Source organism: Agelaius tricolor, unplaced genomic scaffold, assembly GCF_023055355.1.
Source record: "Agelaius tricolor isolate 1412-34295 unplaced genomic scaffold, bAgeTri1.0.p SCAF_6, whole genome shotgun sequence".
Classification (NCBI taxonomy): domain Eukaryota; kingdom Metazoa; phylum Chordata; class Aves; order Passeriformes; family Icteridae; genus Agelaius; species Agelaius tricolor.
Window position 1 is genome coordinate 8,574,804 of NW_027269266.1, and position 27,169 is coordinate 8,601,972.

Sequence of the window (27,169 nt, forward strand, 5' to 3'; positions counted from 1 at the left end):
GAGAAGTGGGCACTAAATTTAGAGCAGCAGAACTGAGGTCCTGAGATGACATCAAAGAAAATAAAAGTCAGGCTGAATAACTGGGGAAAATTATTAACAATGAGATCCATTAGGCTAGAATGGTCTCCCAAGGTACTGTTGAAAGCCCCATTGTTAATTGATTAATTTAAATCTAGACTGGAAAGAGCACTTGGGAACAATCTTATGCTTGCAGGGAAATGGACTGGATGACTTAGTGGTCTCTCCCAGTTCTAATTTCTATGGTCCATTTCTTCCCTCCCCTCAGTGGACCAAAAGGATGAAATCCCATCAGCTTTGCTTCTGAGGAGTGTGGAAGGAGAGTGCTGTCTTTGTGAGCACCAGTGCCCTTTACCTTCCCTTCCTTTCCTCAACATGGGCTTTGGAAATCCTGAGAGGGATTCACCTCTTCACCTCCCTTGAGGATTTAAAAAAAAAATAAATCTAAATTTGTAGTGGCAATATCAAGGTTTTTTTGAGGGTTTTTTCCTTTCATGTGACTTTGAATACTCTCCTCAAGAAGAGAGCTTGCACATAATTCTTAATTTTAAAGCAGGACTGAATTGCACTTTCCTGCCATGTCCTGACTGCAGATATCTGTGTTTCTCTAATAAATGTTGTGCCACTGATATCTGAGCATTAAGTAAATTGACAGTTTTAGATGTAGTAAGATTCTAAATTACAGTGAGAAAGAATGAAATCCTGACTATGAATTTTGGCACTTAAACACAGGAGGAACTTAATTTTATGTAAGATTTTTTAAAAATTGTATTTATTTTAAAATTCTTTGGTGTGCTTGCATCTAAAAACATCTTCCTACGTGTTTTACTAGGTTGGTAAAGTGAAAGCAATGGTTTCCAAGCCTTTATTCACCAAAGAAATTTCTTTTTTTAGGGTGAGATGCACTCCTGGTATTGACATTGGGACAGCTTCCAGTTTGCCTTATCACAGAGCAGAATGAAAGTCTGACCTTGCCAACTCCTTGCTTGACACACTTAGGAAACAGAAGTGCCTATTTTTAATTTCCATGTTTTATGCTAATTATTACACCCATCCTTGTGCCCAATGCAATTACATGTGACACAGAGCCAAGGCCTTGTCTGCATCCAGGTTTTGAGAGGTGTTTCAATCAGAAAAGTACTTTGAACAGCAGGAATGGAAAACTAAATCCAGAGTCAGTAAATGTTCAGAGAGGTAAAAAGGCTCAGTGTCTGAGAAGAGATGGGAACCAGAGCAACCTGTGGGCACAGTGGGGAGCTGAAGCTGCCCAGAGGTCAGCAGTGCCATGTGCTGGAGACACCCACAGCTGCTTCAGCTGCTGAGAAATGAGGGACTCAGCTCCCTTCCCATTTTCCTGTGGAAGTGCCTAAAACTGCTGATATGAGAGGGGTGTTTTGTCCTGTTCCTTCTGAACCTGTGCCACCAAAGAGCTAAGAGGATGGAATTAGGTTAGACAATAACAGCAATGAGAGGCTGGGTGTGTGCATGTTGGGGTGCTCATCTCCAAAAGTGAAGCTCTGGTTCTGTACCTACTCCCAGCTGGTGCCTGCATTTCTCCCTGTTTTTCTTTTTTTTTTTTTTTTTAATGCAAAACCTATAACAACCTGGCCTGGAGAGTTGTCCCTGAAGCTGTTTTTCTCCTTCTCTATGCAAGGCTGCAGGATTGTGTCCCATTTCATATTTTCCATTTCTAAGTAATCTGTCTTCAACTACTTTCTGTTCATTAGCCCTTGTTTGACAGAAATGATGAAGAAACACTCAGAGTTGCTCTTGTAGTGGGAGTCCTCACGATGCCTAAACCCACATTTTAATAGAAGTGAGGGCTCTGGTGGGGCCAGAGTTTTAGCTACAAAACCTCAAATGTCCTTTGAGCTGGAACTTGGAAACCTAAGTCTCTTGAGCTGCAGGAATAGGAGATTATGCCCATTATAGGTGTACATTACAAAATCCAGGGATAGAGTTGCAGCTGTAGAAAAGGGATAGTTTTATGGGCTTCAAAACTATTTAGAGAGAATCTGAACATTAATGGTTTAGAGTTTATAAGCAGAGAAAACCAGATTTTTGAGAAAGAGTGACATATATGGTTCCTAACTACATATCTATTTACCTAGTTTAAATTATTTTGAGAAAAACTGTCATCTACTGGTGAAGTGTCAACCTTGGCATGTGTAAGAAGTCAATAATGTTTACAAGAGTGTCAAAGGACTTTGTGCCATGTCCTTGAGAGCATCAGACAACAGTAGGTGAAGAGACCTTCTGAGATCTACAAAGGGATGTCAGCAGTTTGTGCACTCAATTTTGATTTCAGGAGTTTCAATTCTCATGGAAAACCTTGATTCCCACTGGGACCAGGTTTTAGCATTCATCCAACTATGCAAATGGGATCTGGGAGCCCAAATTCCTCCTGTACCTCTCTTCCTGAAGGAATCTGCTCTGGACACTAACCTGTAAATCGTTCACATTTTCTCTAACTGGTTTGGCTACTCGAGTGCAGCATGGGATAGAGCAGATTGGGACTCTACACATGGCCTGGCTGTTCTACTGCATTCTACTGCTTTGCAAATTTCCTACTCATACTGAGGATTAGAAATCAATTGGACAGTAGTATTTCTCATTGTACTTAAAAGCCAGGCTTTGTGAATCTTAATGTGTCTGGAAAGATCCATGGAGACATATTGTCAACTTTACTTTTTTCTGTTATTCCACTTAGCAATGATTAAGATCCATTCCATGAGATACAGATGATAATTTCCCATCTTTTATCACAGCATGAAATTTCTATTTAGGGCTCTTTTGTCCAGTTCATCTTTATTTCACACAAGATAACTGAGAAGACCTCCTAATTTGCTTTTAACATCAAAATGATTGTCAGCCTTAAAAAAATATATGTAGAAGAGAGAAAATTGAAGCGAAGAATCAACTCATAATCTTTTTCTATGAATGTTACAGTGCCGTGAAAAGGACTGAACTTTCTTAATGCTTCATTTTTAACAGAAAGCATGACAAAAAGTTCCTATCAGTATTTAAGCTGCTAAGATTTGTCAAACACAAATGGGAAAATTGTGTTTAAATAGCAGTTTCATTTTGTCCCTAATGATTATGGCAGGGGTTTTTTTTTTGCAAAGAGGACCTCAGCAATAATAGATCATCTCTTTACTGAGTGACAGGAATCCTTTACTTTGCCTGGTGATTTCAGGTAGAGCAAAAGCCAAACTGTCTCTTTGATGCCAATAAACAGTGTGAATGCCACCAGTCTTTAGATCACAGCACTCAGTGTGAGGCTCCCACCCTGCTCTGCCCTGCCCTGGGACTTCCTCCCTCCCAGCTCTGGGGGACAGGCAGCACTGCCACACTGTCCCCTCAATGCTCTGTGTGTTGCCCTGCCTGGTGACCCATGGTGGGGCCACAGGGGCTCCTCCTGTCACCCCACAGTCTGTGACTCTGGGCATCAGGCCCAGAGGTATGTGAGAGTGCTCTGGTTTTGCATTTGTTGCCTCGTGTTAGAAAATAATAGCTTGCTTGCCCTTCATTTTTTCAAATGTATCAGCTGACATAACAACAATATTGAAAACTGCTTGTCTCTAAAAACTTTTCAATAGAAAAATACAGCAGAGCAGTGAGTCAAAATAAGATGTCCAAATTGCACCTGAGAGACAGAAGGATGGGGAGCTGGTGGGTCATCTTTCCCTGACAACCAGAAACATCAAGAAACAGCTGCTGTTGAAATGAAATATTGGTTGATCCTGGCCAAGAGCCAAACACCCACACAGCCTCTTGCTCATTCCACTCTCCTGTAGGACTGGGAAGAAACAGAAGGAAGGCAAGACTAATGCATTGATATAATGATAGTTCATGGTTGCTTGGCAAGACAAATGCCATAAAACCATTTATCTCCCCCTTCCCCTCTCCCCAGATTTTTACTGCTGAGCACAGTGTCCTATGGCAAGAAATACTCCCTCCATCAGCTGAGGACACCTGTCCTGGCTTTGCCCCCTCTCAGCCTCTTGCTCATCTCCAGTTTACTTGTTGGGGATAGGAGAGAGAGATAGTCTTGGCAATTTGCAAGCACATACCCAAAATGTCGTGTTATCAATTGTGTTTTAGCCACTAATGCCAAACATGATGAAGGAAGTTAACTTGCATCATATAATGCAAGTTCTGAGCTGATGGCTTGTGTCTGACATGGTGTGGTCCAGAATATCTTTTCCACAGGTGAGATGATGTTCTTAATTTACCATGTGTGACTTCATCATATCTTCAGAGAAATCAGCAGATCTGCTGTGGAGAGTCAATGTGCAGTAAAGCATAGGTCTTCATATAAATATTATGCTTCAGTAATAAGTATACTTATTGTTCTACTTGAAGATAGTCTTGGATTATAGCTTGCTGTATGAGGAAGATTTGAATGCACTCACTTGTTAAACAATTTTTCTTAGAATCGATCAAACAATTTTTGAGAGAACAATCTCCTCTGAGTGTGTTTCAACAAAATTAGAATATGTTAGAGGACTGGCAGATTTCAAATACATTATGAAATTATACATTATAACTATTAAATAATTGATTTAAACTCTTCAATCTTTTGTAACGTTTAGTTCAAGATCAGTTATGTGAGTTTTTTTAGTTATTATTATATTCAATTATTGTATTACAACAGATAAGATCACATCAGCTGTTATCTAGTGTGGTAAATTGCTCCTGCCTAGGCCAATACTTTTAAGATTATCTTGATGTCTGCTAAACAACTAAACTTACTTTTACAAAAAAGCATGGAGATTTTAATTGTCATCACAATTCAGAGCAAAGCATTTCTAAATGCTTTGGACTGCCTGTTTCACTGACTAGCAATTTATTACTGTAGAACATTCTCAGTCCATCAATAACATAATTTTCCACATTTTTTTTCTTTCTTACACATTGGAATTTGCCCCGGGTGCTACAGCATAAGTCAATTACAGTGGCCAAACGTAATTCTCTTTGGTTTCCCTGGGAAATTGAAATGACAGAAAAAATGTCAGAGTTCAGAAAAAGAAAACCAATCTAGCACACTTCTTTTTTTGTCTGTAGAGATCTTGCATTATCTTAACAGCAGTTATCACAGAATCCCATTGTGCTTTTTACCAGCTTTGCCTGGAAACTGTACAAGCACAGATAAATCTGCTTCTAGTCAGGATGACAGTAAATTGAAATGAAGGTAAAAACAAATCAGTTTTTGTCACTTATAGTACGGAATGCAACAAGACATTTCCAGATTTGTTTTTGTTGATGTCATTAGTAAATTGTTTACAGAGATCTAAGACAGCTTCTGCCATTTTTTTTGTTAAAAACACAGGGAATTGGTACTCATTTGAGTGCTTGATGTGGAAAATCTGCCTATGCCATCTTTGAAAAGTGTGTGCTGAGGTCCTTGCTACTTCTGGGAATGATGGTGAAGAAGAGACCACAAATCTACAACCTTAGTACAGAAAATAATGACACAAATGACAGATGATTCATCTTGCCTTGGTTGGCTGAGATTCTTGTGCTGGAAAGAACTCAAACCTTCCTGGAGAATATACTAAGATAAGGCTGTTGCTAGATTTGCATCTTTTGTGAATCACCTTATATCTGCAAGTTTCTTTTCTGAGTTCCACAAAACCAGTGAGATATTGACAAATTGGATGGCTGACAGATTGAAGAAATTCATGAGAGGGAATTCAGAATTAAAAAAGAAGCCTAGAGGGAAATAGTTTGTGAACATAAGTAAAATTCCACTTTGTCCTAATGCTGACTAAGATGAAATATGAAACACAAATTTGTAAACTCTCGCTAAGGGCATGGGACCCACCAAAAGAAACAAACAGCATTAAGGACACTTTTAGCCCTTCCCTAAAGAAGAGACACAGACAGCCCCCAACATCCCAGAAAGGCTAAGAAAGTTTGGCAGTGCCCTTTTCTTCCCCTAGCACTGCATGCACTCAGCAGCCATAACTTTGGGAATTATGACTCCTTCCAGTCACAGTTCTTCTCATATATTGTGAGTCTTTAATGTGCTTCTTTGGACATGTAGAAATAAGGCTGCAGTGGCTCAACCATGCTTTATAAAGCTGGTCTATATAAGAATGTAGGAGTAGGTCTTTATAAAGCTGGTCTATAAAGAATGTAGGAGTAGCTCCTTGTCAAAGAAGAATGGGATGAAATTCCTACAGGCATTTCTTACAATTCTTACAGTAAGTGCAAGCTCCCCTGTGCTCTCCCCCTACATGTGGTTAAAGCAACAGTTCTTGGCTCCTGTAGCTTAGTTTCTTATAAAAAGTATATATAAACATTCTCCCTTGTGCTTCTGCTTGGAAAGAGCTTATCTAAATAAACTATAGCACTTTGTTTAAATCTGATGAGAGCCACAGTCAAGAAATCTGACAATGACAAGGCAGTTGGTATGCTGTATCTAGAGTGCATCTTTCACATCCCAAAATCAATCACACTTCCTTTTTATTTTCCTTCATACTGAATATGGTTACTTATTCTCTTCACATCAGAAAGGAGATGCTCAGCACAGAAATCTTATCTGCATTTAGGCTCTGTGGCTGGAAAAGATCCATCAGAAAATCCTGTTTCCATACTGCTGTCTTGCAATATTCACAAGTGTCCCTACTGAACCTAGCTAATGTAATTGTTGAAAGGAAGGAGTGAGACAAGCCTGGATGAATTATATATGCCTTTCCCCTCCAAGCTTATCTTCTCATTTCTCTACTGGGCCCACTGCTCCATGTGTCAGAGAGAGAATGAAGTTTATGGAAGCATCTCCACTGCTGATGTCCTCATAAATACTGAGGTGCCCCACCTGAGGGGTGCTTGCAGAGAAGGACCATCCATGCAACTGCTTCATCAAAGCACTGAAAATTCCCACACAGTATGTGTCAATCAATCAAGTCTTAACAGGAGTGAATACCAAATTTTGGCCCTGCTGCTGGTAAGTGTAAGTATTTCCCATGGCTAGAGAAGAGCAGAACTAAAATTACACATACTCTGGGTTTGGTTTTTTTGACTGGAAAGCACATTTGTTTCTGTTGCCAGTCTAAAATAAAGTTTATGTTGTATAACAAGAACTTGGTGTATTCAGACCTAAGAAAGTAATTAATAAATAATACTACTTTTATTGATAACTCTCTCCCCCATCTGTAAGGAAATGAAAAATCAGAAAGGGCTGCATTTTGTCCTGTAAACAAAGAAATGTAGCAACACATTTATGAATAAATCTTCAACTCTGTTGCCAATATTTTTTGTGCGAACTTACTTGAGGTGTAAATATTTAATGCTTCTTTTCACTGCATTACTATTCATTTTTCTGTGTGGGAGTAAAGTCATCCTTCAGTATTGTGAACCAGGTAAATAATGTATTACTTAGTCATGAAAAATGTCAGAAGAAAATAAATGAGAGAATATCTTACCTTTGGTCATCACAATGCCTGCAAGAGTTTTGTGGCGTGCATGCATGGAAGTGAAATTGTCTGTCAGCTCCTGGAACTTCTGTGCAACCATTTGGTATACAGAGTCAGCAAAATCCTGAAAGAGACAGTCAGAAAGAATTGTTTCACTTCTTTGACTGAGGAACCTGGGCATTTCTGCAGATTAGTCACCCGATGTCAGCTGCTGAGAGGTACAGTTTAGAATTAAACACCACCTATCTGAGCAAAGACAAAATGAGTATCCCTCCTTCAACTTCCTACATCATCCTCAGAAATGGCAAAATTAACTGCATGAAAGCCAAGAGACCCATATTGACTAGGACCAGGGGTAAAGGGAGAAGATTTAGAGAATGAACCTTTTCCTAATCTCTTAAGACATTGGTCCAGCACCAGTTCACAGGAATTTAAAGCACTTTATTATAGTAAGCTAAAGAGGTGGACCTGTGTCCTACAGAACCACGTATTTCTGTGAGCCCACAGAAAATTTCCATTAGCCCACTGAAGACTGAGAACTGAGTTGAGGCCTGGTTTATCAGTAAAAACCACCTATTTCTGCATTCAAAATGAGTTTTTAATGACTCACAGCTATTAAGGCAAAGCAATAAGCTCAGGAATCTGCCAGAGGAGCACCATGATCTGTCCTGCTTCTGTCTTGGAAGGATGATGGGGAATCTTTGCTTGCATATCCTGCCAAAGATGTTGCTTGCAGTTCATGGGTGTGCAGTGGCCTGGGAGGGACTGGTCTGCCATGTCTCTTTCTGAGCATGGCATCTTTTTTGAAAGGTCAAATTTTCCCATAGGCTGGGCACTGAGTCCAATCACCAGGGAGAGCCTTGGGAACCTGGTTACTAAAACAGAACAGATTAAAAGGGTCTAAAAAGTGAATTCTGCAGACTCTGCATGAATGAGCATGAACATAAACCAGCTCTGGTGCTCCTGAGAACACCATGACTTGGAATGATTCCCTGCTGGAATGTTTGATATCTTTTCATTTACTTAATCTCTGAATTTTGTTTTGCACTGAGCCTCTCAAGCATACGTTAGAGATAAGTCAGTGGAACACTCCTTGTGAGCATGAGTTGTTCTTAAAGTGCTTTGCAAGTCTGAACATAAAAAAGTAACATCCAAAGGATTTTTTTAAAGATATATGACTTGTAGGGAACCAAGCTAAAACTACAAATCCTTCTTGAAGCGGTTCCTGGGAGCTGGAATTTACTTTGGGGTGCTGACAGAGACCTCCTGGCACCCTGAAATCTGGTTAGCCCCAAGTGATTGTGCCTTTGTTAGGAAAAGGGGCTCAAGGAAGAAACAATTCCATTTTTTTCTTCTGGTGTAGTGATATGCTACCTGGGGGTGATCCTGGTAAAACAGGCCCCCTTTAATCCACTTGGTTTCATTAAGTGTGTTCATGACACACATGGAGGAGACCCTGAGTCTGACACACAACTTCCCTCACCCTGAAATATCAACAGCTACGTGGAAATAAGGAAATGTGTATTTAGGAAGATCACATTCATTCTTTTCCTCCCCAAACACAACCAAAAAGGTTGGTGTTAAACAGTGTTTTAAACTGGGAGAACACACAGCTACTTCTCAGAGGAAAGCAGGTTCTAACTCACAAATATGAGTAATGCTACTGCCATTAAGTGCCTCTGCAGGCTGTACACCATATGTTTCTACAGTTTGTTGTGGGAATTCAACTTAATTTTAAAACATTATTATGGTAAGTATAAAAAAAAAAATCTAATTAAATAAAACATAACAACACTTAAGCAAACCCCTTTTCATAAAACCTGGAATATTTTTTCTGTGTACAATCCTCATAAGTTATTGCAATTTGCTCAAATACATAGAGGATAGGATTTCTTTGACACAATAATTTTTCTTTCTTTCTCTAAACCTAGCTTTCCAAGGTACTGTTCTGGGAACAAACCATTTGCCCAAAACACAGTTTAATATAACACGAATAAAATATGCTGTCTTGTTGCAGAAGAAGAAAAGAGGCATATAAAGCCTTTCTGGGAGATGCATGCAAAACTCCACACTAGAATTAGACAAAAACTAAGAAAAATTATCAAGAACAGTTTGACAGTTCCTAAATGGAATTTCACTTTCACTGCATTTATACCTCTTCTAATCTAATTGTCCACAATTACCATGTGAGCGAGGTACTGCTCATACAGTGCTTCTGAAGGATGAATTTTGGGTCAATTCTCATTTGCCAAGCATCAAGGCACCCTTGTGATATAAACGCAATTACGGCCACTTTACAGATGAATGAGTGAAAGCACTAAAAGGGTGAGGGACTGGTCCAGGGGAATAGCACAGAGCTGGGCACAGCCAGGTGTTCTGATTTCCTGATGCTCTGGTTAAGTGCTCAGTGCTGGAACACTGCCTGTCTTTCATAATATGAAAGTTTGTTTCTCAACTTGTTTTCCCTGCTGAAGAGTGACTTCATCCATAATGAAAAACTAAAGTGTATTTGCAGAACTGATATAACTGGGCCCCATATGGTGGACTGAAAATCTGATCAGCTTTATTTAGACTAGAAAGATGGGGTGGGGGGAGGGGGGATGGGGGGGGAAGAGTATCTCAATAAAAATATCTGCACCATCATTTAAAAAAGAATCAAATCATAAATGTCATCTGCTGCAGTGCTGTAGTCCAATCCATGTCTGCATTTCTACTGTACCGTCCAAATCTGCATCCCAGGGCATTTTGCGCTCATTAAGAGTTAATTAGCTCAGAGGCACATACAATTCCTAAAAGAATAATTTTAAAAATGCTAAACAGAACAAATAACTTTTAACTTTGGATTTAGAAATTCCCCATAGTCAGAGCTTTCTTTACTTCATTTGGCAGTGGGTTCCAAAGCCAGAGAGCAAAGAGACTCACTAAAGGCGAAATAACGACATGACTTCAGATAACATATAAGGGTGATAAGAAATTCAGCATTTGCTGATCTCAGGGAGTGACCTGGGACATTAAAGAACAGCAAATCCATTAAATATGAAGCCTCTTAGCTAAAATAAGTCAGGCGAACATTTTTTTGTCTTGATTCCATTGCCTAAAAGGATGCCAGTGAAACTCATGGAAGCAAAGGAATAACCAAGATGAATACATGTGGAATGCTGGAAAAACAACCAGGAAGAGTGTTTAATCTGAGAGAGGTCATTTCCAGGACATCATATTGCCCTAAATTTCCAAATGGATATTCCAAAGTAAAATGAAAAGGAAGAAAAGAAGCAGTTTATTTTTTTCAGATGGAGAAAAATAAGGAAGAAGTGCATGGCTCAGCCCCACAAGAGATTTAATACTCTGAAGATTGCTCCTCCTTGTGCAGCATTAATTTCAGACCTTTGAGTACTCTGGTCCTGTAAGTTGGCCCAGTGGCAGAGCTGGGTGTGGCACTGGGTTCCTCAGCTACACCCATCCCTGCAGCACCCTGCCTTCCCTCTAGCACACACCAGAGCAGCTATTTGGCTCGACCTCGTTCTGTGAAATGAAATCAGTGACAGCATTTCTGCCTATTTAGAACCTTAAGACTGGTTCTCAGTGCTTCTTAGGAAACTTAACTAGTTACAGACATATCTAATGCACACAGGACAGATATGGTGGAGATAAGAGTGGCTGCATTTATCCCTGCTCAGTGGAGAACCACAGATTTCATTCCAGATATTTTCTAGCTTTACTTTTAAACAATAATCCTAGACTACTAAAGGATACATATCCAGATGGTTATTCCTGAGGGGATATAAACCAGAAAAATCCAACTATTTATGGCTATTGTGAGTGTTGTTGAACTTTAAGGATCCAGGCTAGACTATATTATCTGCCATCAGAAGTAACTTATAAACCATCTGCAAAAGGAATGGTTCTTTTCTTCTATCAAAACAATCTCAGAGAAAAGTTGTGTTTGGTGATACCACAGTTCCTACTGCCAGATATGAGTGAAAATAAAAGTCTCCATCTGGAGTAAATACAAGAGCCAAATACATCTTGGCAGCTTCTGAACAGCTATCAGGTTGGTAAAAGAAAAAGGGAAAGTTTCTGAAGATGAAGGAAAAATAAGAGTAGAAACTTACCTTGTGAAAGAGAATTCAGTGCAATTAATAGAGATGCATGCAATTGCTCTGATCATGTAATGGCAGAGAATTTGCAGCTCAGGGCAGGGGGACAGGGGTGAAAAAAATAGAAAGATATGGACAGTCAGAAATTTGACTTTTTTTTCCAATATACATAGAAGAATAAATGCTGAAATGCTTCTTGAGTGCTGAACCTAGGAGGGATTTATGCCCAGAGGTTTAATCCCCTTGGAACACTGGGGTCTGGGTACAGATCACCACTGAAGCCAGTGGAAGGATTCCTGACTCTTGCATGTTCCAGACAAGGCTCAAGTGGCAGGGATGGGAGCTCAGGCATGCCCATACCCTGGCCAGGCAGGGTGAGCTCCATCACTCTGGCTTTGGGTGGATGTTGGGAGTAAAAAACAGGAGTCAGGGGAAGAATTGACCTTCAAGGTGCTGAGTTTTTTTTTTAAATCCACTGCTTTGATTTGCCTGCTATCAAAATCTTTTCATAGGTTCTCACATAAATTCTTCTGTACAAAAAATAATTGTCTCAGAGAGACAAGGTCAGTCTTGTGAATACAGTGAGTGATACAAGTAAGGCAAAGAAGACTGCTTGACCCCCATCCAAGGGCAAATCTGCCCTAGGTAGCACTCAAACCTTGAACACTGTCTAAATGCCCTCTGCCTCTGATGGAAACAAGTTTCTGGCTCAGGCTGCTGGCAGAAGAAAGAAAACATAATGCTAAATTGTTCACTGACAAATCCTACAGTACTTAATGAGCTGTATTTTAACATATACAAGGAGTCTGGAAAGATGAAAAATAGATGTCATTACTATTATAACTGCATTGTGATGTCTGAAGTATTCATCTGTCCTTGATTAGTATATCAAATTACTTCTGTTATCCACAAAAGAAAATCAAACTTTAGATCACACCATTACAGAACCAAAAACTTTTAGGGATTTCTCAGCACTAATATTTCAAATGGTATAAATAATTAAATGTGTTCAAGTTTGCAATGGGAGTCTTCAGGGTAAAACTGACATTCAGCAGGAGTAGTAAGGATATTAAAATCAATAGATTATAAAGGAGAAAGCCTTTAGTAAACATTTTCTATTGAAATCCTGTCTTAGGGTTTATAGGGTAGAAATATCAAAAAGGTTAGATTTGCATATGGATGGGAAGAAATATTCTACTATACAGATATCACTAAGGGCTCTGTTTTTGCTGTCTCCCAAGTACTTTATTTCCAGAATCTCACTGACATTTGGGGGCTAGATGTTGAACACGATGAATGGGGATGAGGTTGAATTAAGTTTACAACTCTCTTCAGATAAAAGGAGATGCACACCCAGTTCTTTTCACTGTCCAAGAGGGAAACACACACTCATTGACAGTGGGAGTTTGTATGTTTTTCCTGCAGGGAACTCTCACTGTCTAAATGGGAGGGGAGGAAAACACAGCACAGAGATCAATCCTGAAGAGCTGCTCCTGGTCAGGCTGTATAGCAAATTGCTACACATTTTTTTTTCCCAGGCTTGTAAATAAGTTTGCTGTAGTTAGTTGGAGATTCATTGATAAGTGATTGTACCCTCAAGTCAATGAATTAGTCAGGCTCTTCCCAGGTATTACATCATCTTCAAGATGCAGCCTTGAGCAGAGAAATAGCTGAGGTTCATGGCTTGCCCTCCATCATCCGTCTTCTGAAATCAATTTAGTGCCAGGGGCTCCCCCAGCACAGTGGAGAGGAAGGAAGGAAGGAAGGAAGGAAGGAAGGAAGGAAGGAAGCTGGTCACGGGCAGGGGGCTGGAGGTTGGGCTCAGTCTTTGCCCTCCTTCCTTGGCCTCAGTGAAACCACTTGCTTTGCCACGAGCCCCCTTTATCCAGAGGTAAAAGGGGACAATTTTCACCCACATTTCAGGGAAACTGGGACACAAATGGCACTGTCAGTGATGAGACTCTCCAAGCAGAGTCACACAAGGGCTTCTGCAGCCAGACTGGGGGCTGCAGTCCACAGCCTATCATAACTCAGCCTTCCTTCAGCCTGTGCAGGCATTTACAGATTATTACTCAAAGAACAAGGCTCTGCCAGGGAATTCATTGTGGCTCTTTCCTTGAGATGTACAGGAATTATTTCTCACTGATCATAACTCCTAGAGTATTGATCATTATGTCTGGCTCTGGCTTACTCCTGAGGGTCACTGTTTATGGGCTTTGTTTTATCTTAGATGGCTGTGGTTTTATTTTGTCTGGCTGTGTGTTTCATTTCAGCTGAACTGTGCTGATATATCCTGTGTACGTCCTGACTCAGAGAGGTCTTCTCAGTTGTGCTATTTAGAGGGGGATGGGGCTTGTGCTGCACAGGCTGCATGTGGCAGCAGCTGGGTACACATTTCCACATGGAGCTTTTAATGAAAACTCCAATAAAGCACTCCTGACACTAAGTATCCTCACAGTTTTCTTATCAAGATTGATGAGGAAGATCAACTGGTCCTATTGATTCAGTCAAAGAATCACTTTCACCACCCTCCCCCATCTGTTCATAGTCCTATTACAAATGTTTTAGCTGCATATGATGCTGAGCTACCTCAATGAATTCCTGATTTCTGTGATCATCAAATGTCCCAAATTTGCTCTGCATTTATGAGGGCTCCTTAGTGGCTTAGCTGACCTGGGCTGGCTTGGCCAGCTTGTGCAGACTGTAAGATAGGCTCCTGGGCTCAGAGTGATTATTTGCTGCCTACTTCCCTCTCCTCCCTCACCCTGGCTGGAGGCTGATTGCTCTGCTAATTTCCCAGGCCCCACAAAACATATTTGCCTCCACGCTGTTGCTTCTGTCATTAGTGATCATTTACTAAATATCAGCACTGTGCTGGCTGCTGTGTGAAGCAGATTTGAACATAGTCCCTGTGTGGCAGACAGAAGAATGATGAAATGCTCCAAAAGATCCAACAATGGGATTAAAAAAAAGAGAATTCCCTCTCTCACCCATTTTTATTTTGTGCCTCACAGTAAACTTAGGGCTTTATGAAAACCATAGCACTGCCTGTGCTGGAGTTGGGAGGATACAGCATACATGGAAAAATTAAGATTAGAAAAAGGTGGAATGGGAGGATTGGTTAAGGTCCCTCTTTGGCAAAACTTGGCTTTAGGTTTCCCAATGATCTCTTTAGGTTTTAGATTTGACTCTATTTTAGTGAATGGGAGGTCTGCTAAAAAACATATAACAAGATTTTGCTGAATTGTTCATACACCCAGCATATGCTCCAGCAATGCTTAAAGGCTGTGGTAGGTTTCTCACTTATTCTGTTTCTTGAGTGGCTAAATGCCATCTGAATGACCTCCACTGCAGCTGAACCTCTTTTACTAGGGACCACAAAAGTCTCCTGATAAAATTTGTTTTAAATATTTTCAGTGAAATTTTTAGTCATAACTGGCAAAGAGGAACTGTTTGGAAGTTCACAGTTTTTGTCTTAAAATATTGAATTTTTATACACAAATCTCAAGTTTAAAATGGGGGAAACACACCCCAAGTTTTACTGGGGCATTTGGGGGTAACGGGAAAGGACAAATTTAGAAACCAAAAGCTGTGATAAAATTTCTTCCATAATGAAAAAGTTTCTGAATTTGTACCTGAGTACCACTATAGGATCCTGTAAATGAGATTAATCAGTGTTAAATATCTCAAAAGAAATGTGTAGCCACAGTAGGAAGCAGAAAGATCAAAGTGAAATTTATTCTACAAGCTCAGTGAAAAAAATTGGTCTGTTTTCTCAATATATGCCTTGACTACAGGGAATCAATCAAACAATATAATGTATCTTTTTATTTGTTTCAGAAACCCCTGGAGTGACTGAAAGAAAATAGAACACATAAAATAAGCATACTATTGAAAAAGGAAATGCTGTCAAATCCAAATGCCTCAGCTCCTCCAAAAAGTAAAGTTTTCTATTTAGTAGGAAAACATTTTGCATAAAGGTTTAATTAGAATCTTTAAATTTACATTAGTGTGCTAATGTTAGGATGCTAATGTATGGGCCCCCTCTATCTGAGGTTGATTCACTGCTGTCTGCATTCATCTTGCTCTAAAGAGATGCTACCAATAGGTAGCATTTCAATGAATTTAGAGGAAACAAGCTTTTCCACTGACATGAGCAGTTGTTCCCTGAAGGAGGCCATGCTAGGTTGCCAGCTTTGCTCCTTCTGCATACAGCTCTGATAATGAAGAATGTCCACAGCAATTTTGCAGAATCATTCCTGAAGTCAATACTGCACCTGCTAACAAACACCAGAAAGGAATGGTTGGTTGTTTGCCTTTTTACTTTTCTTTTACTGATCCAAAAGCCTTCTTCCTAGAGAGGCACACATAAGGTTGCCTGCAAGTGCTGAATAATTCAAAAAATGAAGTAGTGTTCGCTTTGCAGCCTTGTTCCTGCTTTAGGACAAGCCTCAGGTGTCAAGCTGTTGTACACTACAGATATTAAATTAGCACCAATGGGTTTTCTTTAACTAGATAAAAGCTCTGTAAAGCCAGCAGTGTCTAGGAACGGCTAACTCCGTAAAAACACTTTTATGGTCTCTATAAAAAACCTACATTTTAGATTAATATTATGAATTGCCTCTCTTTAATAAAATCAATCCTTTATCTGAGAAATGTCTTTTCAGTTTTCAGTTTCCTTGCTTTATCTTGCTTAGGTGCATTAAAATGAACATCATTTGGAAACTGAGGGTGGCAAAGCCCTTGTCACATACAATTCTCCCGGCTGTTCGAGGACCACTCTCTTCCCAAAGCTTGACCAGTTAGCAGCTCCTGGGAAAGTGCTGAAAGAGGGGAGAGAACAGTGCTTGCTCAAATCCCTTGACCATCATTTTGAAAATCTATGCCTGTGTGTTTATGGTTCTCATTAATGGTCTGTGCTATTAAGCGCCTTGCCCGTCACACATGTGCTTTGTTAGATAAAGCAGGGAGCAGCCAGTGTCCAAAACAAATTTAATCTCTTCTGAACTGCTGATCCCAGCAAGGCACAGCACGACTCAACTTTCTGAACCACTGCAGAGCAAGGCATATAATACTTTGTGTGGCAATTACTATACAGACACTGGATTTCTTCCTTTCTTCTTGTTAAAGATCTTGCTGTCACTTGCTGTAATGATTCTCAAATTTGGCTGTAACCTTGCTAATAAACTTCCCCTTGGCTGAGAGGGGTGGTCAGGGAAACTGCATTTCATGTTACCTCACCCTTCTCTGGGCTTCTTCTCAAATGTGTGCTTAGCAGGGGTAGTTCTCATCATCCAGGGTGGCTTTGTGCTAGGAGAGGCAGAACCATGATTTCCCCTGAATCCCAATTGCCACTCAGGCACCCTCTGAGCCATTTGGGACTGGTGTGTGCCTGGCACCAGAGTTACAACAGCCCTTCCCTGATTTGCTGTCCCTTACTGGATAAACACAAGTAATTAACGTAACAATGCTGAAATAAAGAGTTAGCTTTTTGGTTTTTTTTAATACCTGTCAAGAGCATGCATGTGAAGCCAAAAAATCAATTTTACTTTTAGCCCATGTTCTAAAACCCAAACATTGCTGTCTCATCACTTTCCCCTCCACTCAAGAAACTCCTAACCAATGTTCACACCTAAAACCTGAGAATGCAATTTTAAAACCTTGTGACAATACTCTTGGGCAAAACCTGTTGCCTCAGCAGACTTGCCTTTAAACAAGAACTCAGGAGCACGAGGCCATGAGGCACTGTGTGGGCTGTCCTCCACAGGCTGACCTTCCCTTGTGACCATTCCTGTGAGAAAGGTGTGAATCTGCTGCAGTTAAGTGCAATGTCAGAGTTTTCAGTTAGAGCTCAGATTTCTTACAGCAAATAAAATCTTTTTGAAGAATTCCTCATCATGGGAAGGTTGTTTTAAGTGAGCAGTAAAATAAGAGCTCTTTGTGAAGAAAAAAAGGAATAAATGGATACAACCAGTAATTAAGTTAAAAATTATTATTTCTATTTATTTATGTACTTCCAGAAAAATATCAAAGCAATATACCTACAAATTGACCATACCCTGTAAAATTTATATAAGATATGTAAATATATTTATTCCCATAAATTGATTGTTAAATTGAGAGAAAATCTGCTCCAATTTTGCTTAGGTAAGTCAGTGTCAAAAAATGTACAATTCTTCTTTTACAGAGAAAAATATAAAGGCTAATACAAATATAAATATGTTTCTTTTTACCAGCACACTGTACTTGAGGAAGGACACCTCAAAGTATTTCTAAGGGGTCTGGCATTACACATCTGGTCTCCTTTTTACAGCTGTGGCGTAAGAAAAAATCTCCTGAAATTCAGACAGCAATTTTGGTGAGAAAAGAGGAATACCCAGCTCTATACCCAGCTCTCAGAATATATAAAACTGTCTCACCAATCTGTGTTTCTAAGGTAATCACTGGTTGTTAGCTCACTTGTTAAGCTGCACATAACCTAAAGGGCACTCCAATAAATTACTTTCAGCATGTTTCTCTCTCCTGCTCTGCTCACAGGGATCCTCAGCCAGGAGGAGCTGGCACACAAGCCTTGTGCTACCCTTTTCAGTCCATGAAATTGTCCTGCCAAAACCTGGGCAAGGAGGGGGGTGTAGAACACAAGGGATACACAAAATTCTTGGACTCAAGAACTGATTAATATGGACAGCAAGGTAAAACGTTCTGCTTTATTTCTGAAAATAATACAAGCAAAAAAAATGAAGGATTTCAAGGCTGTCTGCCATTGCACCTTTGTCTTCCTGTCTTTCTTCTTCCTTTCTCCTCATTTAATTGTTGTTTAACCATTTTCTTCACTTCTTCTGTTGAGTGAATCTGTACTTTGCCTCACAGAGGCATTGCATAGGTGGTCTGGAAACCCAGACAAACTATTATACAAATTGAAGGCTGTCCAGTTTCTGATAACACCAAAACTAATTTATTTTTTGTTTATACTCCACTACCTTTGACAAAGCTTCCTCTAGAGATTTATATCTCCATCCTTACTGCCTTCCAACTGTTTGTCATTTTTTTTTGCTTTGCAACTGACAAAAGAAAAAAAAAAACCCACCCTGACATCAACCTTGGAAGAGGTACTGAGTACAGAAGGTTTTTTTTTCAGATGTGATAAAATCTTGCCTGAAACCATGTCCAACCTTTTCAGTAGAAAGTCCAGATGGCTTTGCAGCCTGTACAACAGACTTTATTCACTGATGCTTCTCTAAGTGTCAGCAGGGTGTTGTCTTCCAGAACTAGTAAATGTGCAATGAAAGGCAGCTCTGAGGGGAGAAATAAACACAAACAAAAAACCCTCTCACTTAAATCCCCCTGCCTCCTCCCAAAAATCAAATTAAGCTGAGAATTTCTACACACATCTGACTGAAAGCCCCCTCTGGGTGGAGAAAGGCTTTGCAAACAAGAGGAGGTGTAAGGGATGAGGTCACAGCTCAGGCAGCTCTGGGGTGAGCAGTGATTTACACTCTCACTGCTGGCCTGCTCACCCTTGCCTGCATTGCAAGTATTTCATCTATAGGATCAGGACCCTTCCTGAGTCTGTATAGGCTTCAGACTGCAGCACCTCATAATGCTCTTTTTGCTGTGGTCAAATTAGCACAAAGAAGCATTTATGAGTGTGAATGGCAAGCAGGGAATGGGGAGGGTGAAGGCTCAAGGATGTGGGGTGAGTTTCTGCCCCTCTGCCTGAATCCTCTGCAGCCTGATGGTGCCAGGCATGCCACCAGCCCTTGCCTCAATTCCCAGTCTGTAAAATGGGAACACTCAAGAAGTCATGCATCTGACTTCTTTGACACAGGTGAGGGTCAAAGTATTGGAAAGGAGACTCAGAGGTGACTTTATCCCTCTCTACAACTTCATGAAAGGTGTTTGTGGTTAGGTGGGGGTTGGTCTTTTTCTCCAGGCAGCACTGACAGAACCAGAGGACACAGTCTCAAGCTGCACCAATGGAAGTTTAGGTTGGATATTAGGAAAAAGTTTTTTTATGGAAAGAGTGATAAAGTTCTGGAATAGTCTGCCTGAGGAGTGGTAGAGTCACCATCCCTGGATGTGTTTTAGAAAAGACTGGATGTGGCACTCAATGCCAGGGTTTAGCTGAAATGTTTGGGCTGGGTTGGACTTGATGATCTTGAAGGTCTCTTCCAACCCAGTCATTCTGTGATTCTGTGAAACTGTTTTACTTCAGTTTATGGCCCAGCTCTGTCCTGCTCACCCCTCCACTCTGCACAGCACCTAGCTTTAGATGTGGGCAGTAGAGGGTGACAAGCAGAAAAGCCACAGCCAGCACTGGCTGTGTGGCCAGTGAGAGCAGTTGGATCCTGCACCCAGGAACACGAGCAGGGAAGGTGCCTACACCAGGAGTAAAACTGCTCATTCTTGGTACCACTTCTGAGTCCTGAGAGGGAACCAGGAAGAATAAAAAGTTCCAACCACTAGTTCATGCAGCTATTGTCATTTTAACCACCACCTGTGTGATATGGTTAACACCGCAGCCATTTCACTGGTATTCCTGATTCTTTAGAATTGTGTGGCTTTGTGGTTGGCAGCAATCTTGCTCCATGCTGTGCAGAGTTTATCCCAAGGCAGGCATGTTCCAATGCACTTTGGTATGACAGCAAGGCAAAAATAAGTGTTAGTAATAGTGGGGAAATTCTCAGAAGTAAAAAGCAAAAAAAAAAAAGAAAAAACCTGGTGTACAAAAAGCCTTTCCAGCATGTCTCCAGTTTTGCTTCTCGTTGACACACTATTCTTGTTCTGAGCTGACAGCTGCAGTCCAGCCTTTGTCAGGTAATTAATCTGGGTAGTTCACTTCCACAGGTGAGTAGCAGGTTGGCACAGTCTCCTCTAGCAGTGGTTTGTGGGCTTGTTTTTTTTTTTCCTCTTTTCAGAGCAGTGTGGGTGTGAAAGCGTGCTGGTCTGTGTGTATGAATATGGCACACAACACACTGACCTGGCCAGTCATTTGCTCCTTTCTCACTGCAGAGTTGTATGCTGCAGGTCTAACTCCTGTGCTTTGCAAGGTGAATGGAAGGAAACCTCAGACAGGAATTTAAAAGCATCAGACTTGCTTTCATTGATTACAACTGACAAAACATCAAAAACCCCTGGGTTTCTCTGCAAGCTTGAGCACTGCTGGTCTGATTCACACAACAATGTCTGTGTATGTTTAGAAATGAAAGTGATTAAAAACAAGGAAAAGAGACCATGAGACACAGAGAGAAAAGTCATATCTCTTGGCAGGGAAATGGTGGGTGATCTACTGCATTTTAACATTTAGTTAATTGTGAAGTAATGCAGTAATAATAACATGTGAGCACATTTTCTTTTATGCAATCCAGACAGCGCACTGCAAGGTCACTGAGCTGGGAAATGATTCTGTGGGTCTAGTGTCAGTACCAAGATATCCTTTCACCAAAGACACACACCTTCAAGCTCTCCCTGAGCCACTTTGCTCTTTTTGATGGTTTCTCACCACTCCCACATTGTGCCCCAAAATATCTGTCTTGACAAATGGTTGGGTAATACATGGCTGGACAACACAATTGTACCTCAGTCTCTCTGTCCCCCATGGCCAACACAGGCTTTCTTTATGCCTTCTTTCCTAAATTCCTTCTCCTTTAGATTTCTTCCTCCTTGTTCTTATAATCCAGCATGTTCTTAAAACCTAACCTGCATATTAGACTGTTTTAGCTGAGTCCTAGGGTACCACACCCCTCTGTTGCTATGGGCAATCAAGAGATGGTTCAGTTCAGATTGTGCTGTGAGAGGATGCAATTTATGTCACAAATGTTTGTCTCCTTGATTAGTAATACAAACAGTGTGGTGAACTGTAACATGTCTCTGTCAAAGACAGCAAGCTTTAGTCTGGAGGGGCAGAGTGCCCAGATGGAAAAGCAGTGCTATGATCCCTAGGGAGAAGGCTGTCCTGGGACAAACTTGTTGGAAGAGGTGGATTTAGAAAACCGAGCATTCTACACCTTTTCTTGAATGTTTGGGGTTGTTATTTTGAGGTGTGCATTTATGACCTACCCTCATTTCCAGTGGTCAGTCCATAGAGTCATGCAAGACCCCTGAGTGATGGCCATATTTTGGTCATCTCTTCCCATAAGAGATTATTTTCCCCACTGACTGCAGGAAGGGTCGTGATCTACTGGTTCAGCAGCAGATTAAATTGGTTGTCTACCCCTTCAATTTGAGTGCTGCAGTAATATTGAATAGGTACCAGTAGTAAGAGATCAGAATAAAGTGATCTCCTTACACCTGGAAATGGAATAAAATTCCCTCACCTACACAGCATTTATCTCTACATTCATCACATTGCCATCTTTTGTAGTGAAATGTTCAGATCCTATTGCAATGTCCTAGATATTAATTTTCATTGCCAGTAACAGGAGTCCTGTGCACTTAACACTGTCCTTGGAACACAGTAAAAATATGTTTCAGCAGCTAATGAAATTATCACAGACCCTTTGACCTGAAAAACAAACAGCAAGGCTTACCCTTTCTGGCTAAAATGATGTGGTGCAGCTGTATTTTGTCACATACTCTATATATGTGAGTGTATATATATATATATATATATATATATATATATGCATATGTCATGCCAAATTGTAGATTGCCATTTTATATATATTAAGGTGGTTAAGGAGGCTTTTTATAGATGACATTTCCATCACATCTCAGCAAATGTTTTGCTAAAATCTATACTGTGTATCATGTATTTTATAGTTTCTTTAGCACATATAGGGTTTAACTGTTGGCAGACTAACATCAGCTTCTAACAGAGATGTAGCAGTGTTACCATTTTTCTCTAACCAAACTTTCACATCTCAGACTTTACTATTTGTTTCTTGTCCTTAATATTTTTTGTCTAGCTAGATCTGAAAAAAACCTTTAAAAAGAACTCTAATCAAAGAGGTACAGAGAAGTTTTTCAAGGCAAGGATGATGGCAGACCTCTCATGGGACAACTGGGAGACTTGAGGGAAATTATTGTCATTACAAAATATATTGCTATACCACAGAAAAGGACAAAACATGAGCTTCCCTTGTGTTTTTTAAACATCAAGCTTGCAAAGGGAGATAGTTGGAGGTCTTTGAAGAGCTCATTCTCACTGCAGGCACAAATGAGATGTAAGATTCTCCTTTTATGTTATGAGATACCAAGGATGTTAAGCATCTAATGCTTTTTGTTATAGGCATGACGAACTAGGACAGGAGCTGCAATCACTTTGTTGAAACAGCTATGGAAATTCTGTGCCTCAGTTTCTCTACCTGCATTCCTCTGCCTGCAGCTCCCCAAGGATCACCTCTCTCATGGCCTCAGTAAGTGATCTCTGGGGCAAAGCAAAGCATTGCAATTACAGTACTGGCATGACAGCAACATGGGCCAGGTCATCAAAGAGACAAAACAAACATTTATTTCCTTTGCAGGTGTAATTAAGCTATGAAACCAGAAATACATATTCAGGATCAATGGGAGATGACACCCCAAACATGTCCTTCTATCTGTGTCCTCCAGGGTTATAATAAATGGGCTATGGTGCTAATTTTGCCTTCTTGGTTGCCCTACAAGGAAAGCAGAGGCCTGCATGGGCTGTAAACACCTTACAGGAGAGGGGACAACCCCTTTTCACTATGTAGCTCCAGCAGCAGCCACTGGCTTTGTGTACTGGTGGATAGAAAATCATCATCCATGAGCTCTGCAGGGAGTTCCACAGCTGTCCTACCAGAGATACAGCAGACTTTGACCAGATGTCACTGGTCAGAGACAGGCCCTCGGCAGCAGATTTTGGGCATGGGGCTCCATCACAGCCAGCAACACCACTGCCATTGAGAACTTCTTGTTTTAAGGAGAAAATGGCTTTCTTGGCCTTAAGGAGACTGTGGGCTGGTTTGTGTTCTGGTTTAGTGCCTGACAAGAGTGTTTTTGCAGCTTGCAGCAGCTTCACAGGCGTACAAGGAAGTGTCAAAGGCCAGGTTGGATGGGGCCTGATTTGTGGGTGGCATCCCTGCTTATGACAAGGGGGTTGGAACTGGGTGAACTTTAAGGTCTCTTCCAACCCAAACTATTCTATGCTTCTATGATTCTACATTATGCAGAATACAGGAAGAGCCCTCTTTGCTGCTGATCTTGTTTTTTTCCCCTGGAAAGTCGAGGATCCAGGAACATTCATAGCACAAAGTTTTTAAACAATCTCTTAAGAGATTAGCAAAGCCAAGAAACACAACACAATCTATGCTGAGAATTTTAGTTTAGAAACCTCAAATGTAAAACCCAGCTCAAAAGGCATGGACTAGCATTATGTGAAGAAGAAATAAACTCTTATTAAGGACTGGTATGTGTTTGTGCCACATTTGGCAAAGGAACTGCAGCTGCTGACATCCTCAGTTAGTAAGAATAGTAAGAATCCATTTGCATGTAGCAAGCCCAGTTGTATGTGGCCAAGACTGCCATCCAACGTACTTCAATTTCAGTGGAGAAAGCACTTATAAAACCAACTCCTAAATCCACCACCACCAATAATTTCAGAAAGTTCTTCTTTCCCCCTCCCTCAAAGCTTTTCTGCTAGAGTGCAGTCATGTTACTAAGGAAAGAATTCAGAATCTGAGCCAAACCTTGGCTCAGAAATCTATTGAGGCTTTTACCTTTACTTAAGCAGGCTTTGGTTTAGACTTCCCGTGTCTTTAAAAATGGAACACTTCTGCTATTTTATGCGTTCAGCTTTTTATGCAAAGCTTTTAAAATTTTTTCTTGTGCATTTTATTTCATTTTACAGTGGTAGAAATTTGGAATAGCTTGTGGCTATCAGTGATGCCTACCAATACATTTTTTTCAGACCAACTAGAATTGATAAATACCTGTAGCATGTCCTTTGCTAACTAATACTATTTCTAAAAATCTCAATGACTAAAAATCAGTGACTCAGAACTTACTGCAGGGGATTGCAAATAGCAGCTCTCAATTACAGATTGCAGAGAGACTATAAACCACCATATGAAACAAGGGGTGAGGTATTGAAACAGACTCACTCAAGAAGAAAAGACTTCACAAATGTCTCTTGAAAAAAGCAAGAGGAGATGACAGCCAATAATCCTTGTCCCCTACCTTTCCTTACAGATTTTTCCCTTCTTCCTTATGCACATGCTTGTTTACAATTCTTTTTCCTCTACAGATTTTTACTACTTCTTCTGAGTAACACTGATGCTCCTTACAAAGGTTTATCTTGTTACCACACACAAACTCCTTCCCCTCTTACCCTCCAGATGAGTTTCTTTTTTTTCCTCCTTCTACCATTTCTAGTCTGCTTGGAGTAGAGGAGGATCTTGAGCATTACAGATACATGGGAAAGAGGGGAATACTGTGATGCTGGATCTGTGTGGTACAACTTGGTGCTGGACAGAGACAGAGCCTGCCACATATGGAGCCGAGTATGATGCTCAGAGCACACACTGGAGAATGTGATCATCCCTGTTATCAGGCACAAGACAGTTCCAAACAGATTGATATAATGGGTATAGCTGGTCCTCAGAGGAGGTCTGCCTGTTAGCCCTGGTTTTGGATCAGGTATTGGATGAGGAGGGACAGCATGTAACAGGAATTAAGCTCATTTCCTTCAATGACTTTTCAGCTTTACCCCAATTTCAGAGCCTGCTCACAGTTCCTCACCATCACCCATTGGTGAGCAGAAAAATAGACCAGCAGCAGGGAAGTCCTTGGCTCCCTTTTTATTATTAATTTTTTTAATGCTAGATAAAACTGGCTAGAAACCAGGAAATCACTGTAGTTGGCTCTGTAGTTTACAAAAATTGAAAAATTCTGTCCTAAATCCTCCCTATCGTGCTTTTTGTGGGACACAAGGAAAAACTTTCAATCATATTTGAAAATTAATAACAGAGAAGAGTTCCTGAAGTCCAAGATAAGTGATGTGTATGTGGGTTAGATAGATGGATGGAGACAAAGGGGCTTTGCTGAGATGTGCTGCAAAAAACCAGGTATCTAAGCCTGCACAACTTTACCAATTTTACTTTGTTTTCAGCTCCCTAAGCCCCTTCTTTTGCTTTGCCCTGAGGAGTGCTTAGCTGAGGAGCAGAAGGGGCTGCTGTACCAACTGCAGAGTGAATCAAGACGCTCAGAGTCCCAGTATGGACATTCCAATTGCACGGGCAGATGGGTGCACATGTGCAAATACCACGAGTTTGGCAGCAGCTGGGAAAAGGCCCTGCTCTGCTGCATGGATCCTCTTGGATCTACAGGCACATCCCACCCCATGGGCACTGCTCTCCTACCCCTTCCCACCTCCTGGGCACGCACCATGGCTGGCTGAGAGCCACACAGCTGGGTGTCACCTCCGCCAGGGCCAGCGTTCCCAGCGCCTCCCAGCAAGCCATACATCATCAAACATTGACACAGCTCCACTAGACTGCCACTGCTGACATTTAATGTATAGCTTTAGGTGCTCTTGCTTTAATTTTAAAGGGTCAATGAGGGATCGAAGGAAATGCATTTGTCCTGTCAATGTGCTCGAAACAGCCAGGGGGGAACGACAGGGCTGCCAAATTCCCATCAGCTCTTTCCTTGGCATTGCCCAGTTAAGAGGATGGAAGCCAGGATTTTAGTCAGCAAGTGAATACTGCTGCCTGCCCTCCAACATTTCAAATATTTATCATGTTAAATATCAACTTGGAGAATATTGCGTTCATTTAAACTTTTCACGTTCCAATGATTTTTTATTATTTCTATGGACCAAAATAAATGAAGAAAATGTTTCAGACTATACATGAAAGCATGTAAAAATCAGTAACTGGATTTTAAAAGATCTAGACTGTCTTGAATACATTCATTTTTCAAACATTTTTCTCTGATCTTTAAATAGCTTTTCTTGGAGCATAACATTTTTTTTTTGAAAAGTCAAATAGAGAGCATTAAGGGTATAATTACCATTTTAATTATAACTCAATCATCCTATCTACTTTGCATAGAAATTACAGCTTTTATGTCAGGATTTTGGGTACTCACAAACATTCAGGAGTAATTAATGCTCCTGAAAGAGATTTTCACTGTGTATGAACTTTACTTTGTAGCACATATTTCCATAGGCTTCATTCAGAATGTGTAAATATACTAAATTTTATATTCATGATTTTCAAGAAAAAATCTTTCTACATAAATATCTGTAAAGCTAAGACAAAAAAAAATTAAAAACTTGACAATCTTGAAAACCAAATGTATGTCTCCCTCTTCAAATTTGATCCATTCATGTAAATATGGCCACATGAAATTCAAGTGGCAGCAATGAAAAAATTCCCTCCAATCACTCTCTGACTAGACTCAAGGAACATTTCTGATAATTTTACAAATATTTCTGGATGGTTTTTCAAATTAAAAATTTTATTTTCAGACAGCTCTAAGATCTATTTTTCCTGTTTGAGATTTTATTAAAAAAACTTGTTTTAAAAGATTTATTTTAGAAAATGAGTTTACCTCACCAATTTGCTGGCTGTATCCTTCTGCATTTACAAGCATATGTATGGGTGTGGGTGTACATGTGAAATTGAGCAAAATCAATTACAACAAAGCTGCTTTTCATATGGTTAACAC

General features: G+C 40.4%; 1 protein-coding gene across 1 annotated transcript in view; it reads right to left on the reverse strand.

The window, feature by feature from the left end:
- Positions 1 to 27,169, reverse strand: part of ADARB2 (adenosine deaminase RNA specific B2 (inactive)) — a 306,016-nt gene that overhangs the window by 51,510 nt on the left and 227,337 nt on the right. Inside the window, exon 4 of the mRNA XM_071428638.1 lies at positions 7,449 to 7,563. Coding sequence (XP_071284739.1) covers positions 7,449 to 7,563 — 115 coding nt within the window. The remainder of the gene's footprint in view (positions 1 to 7,448; positions 7,564 to 27,169) is intronic.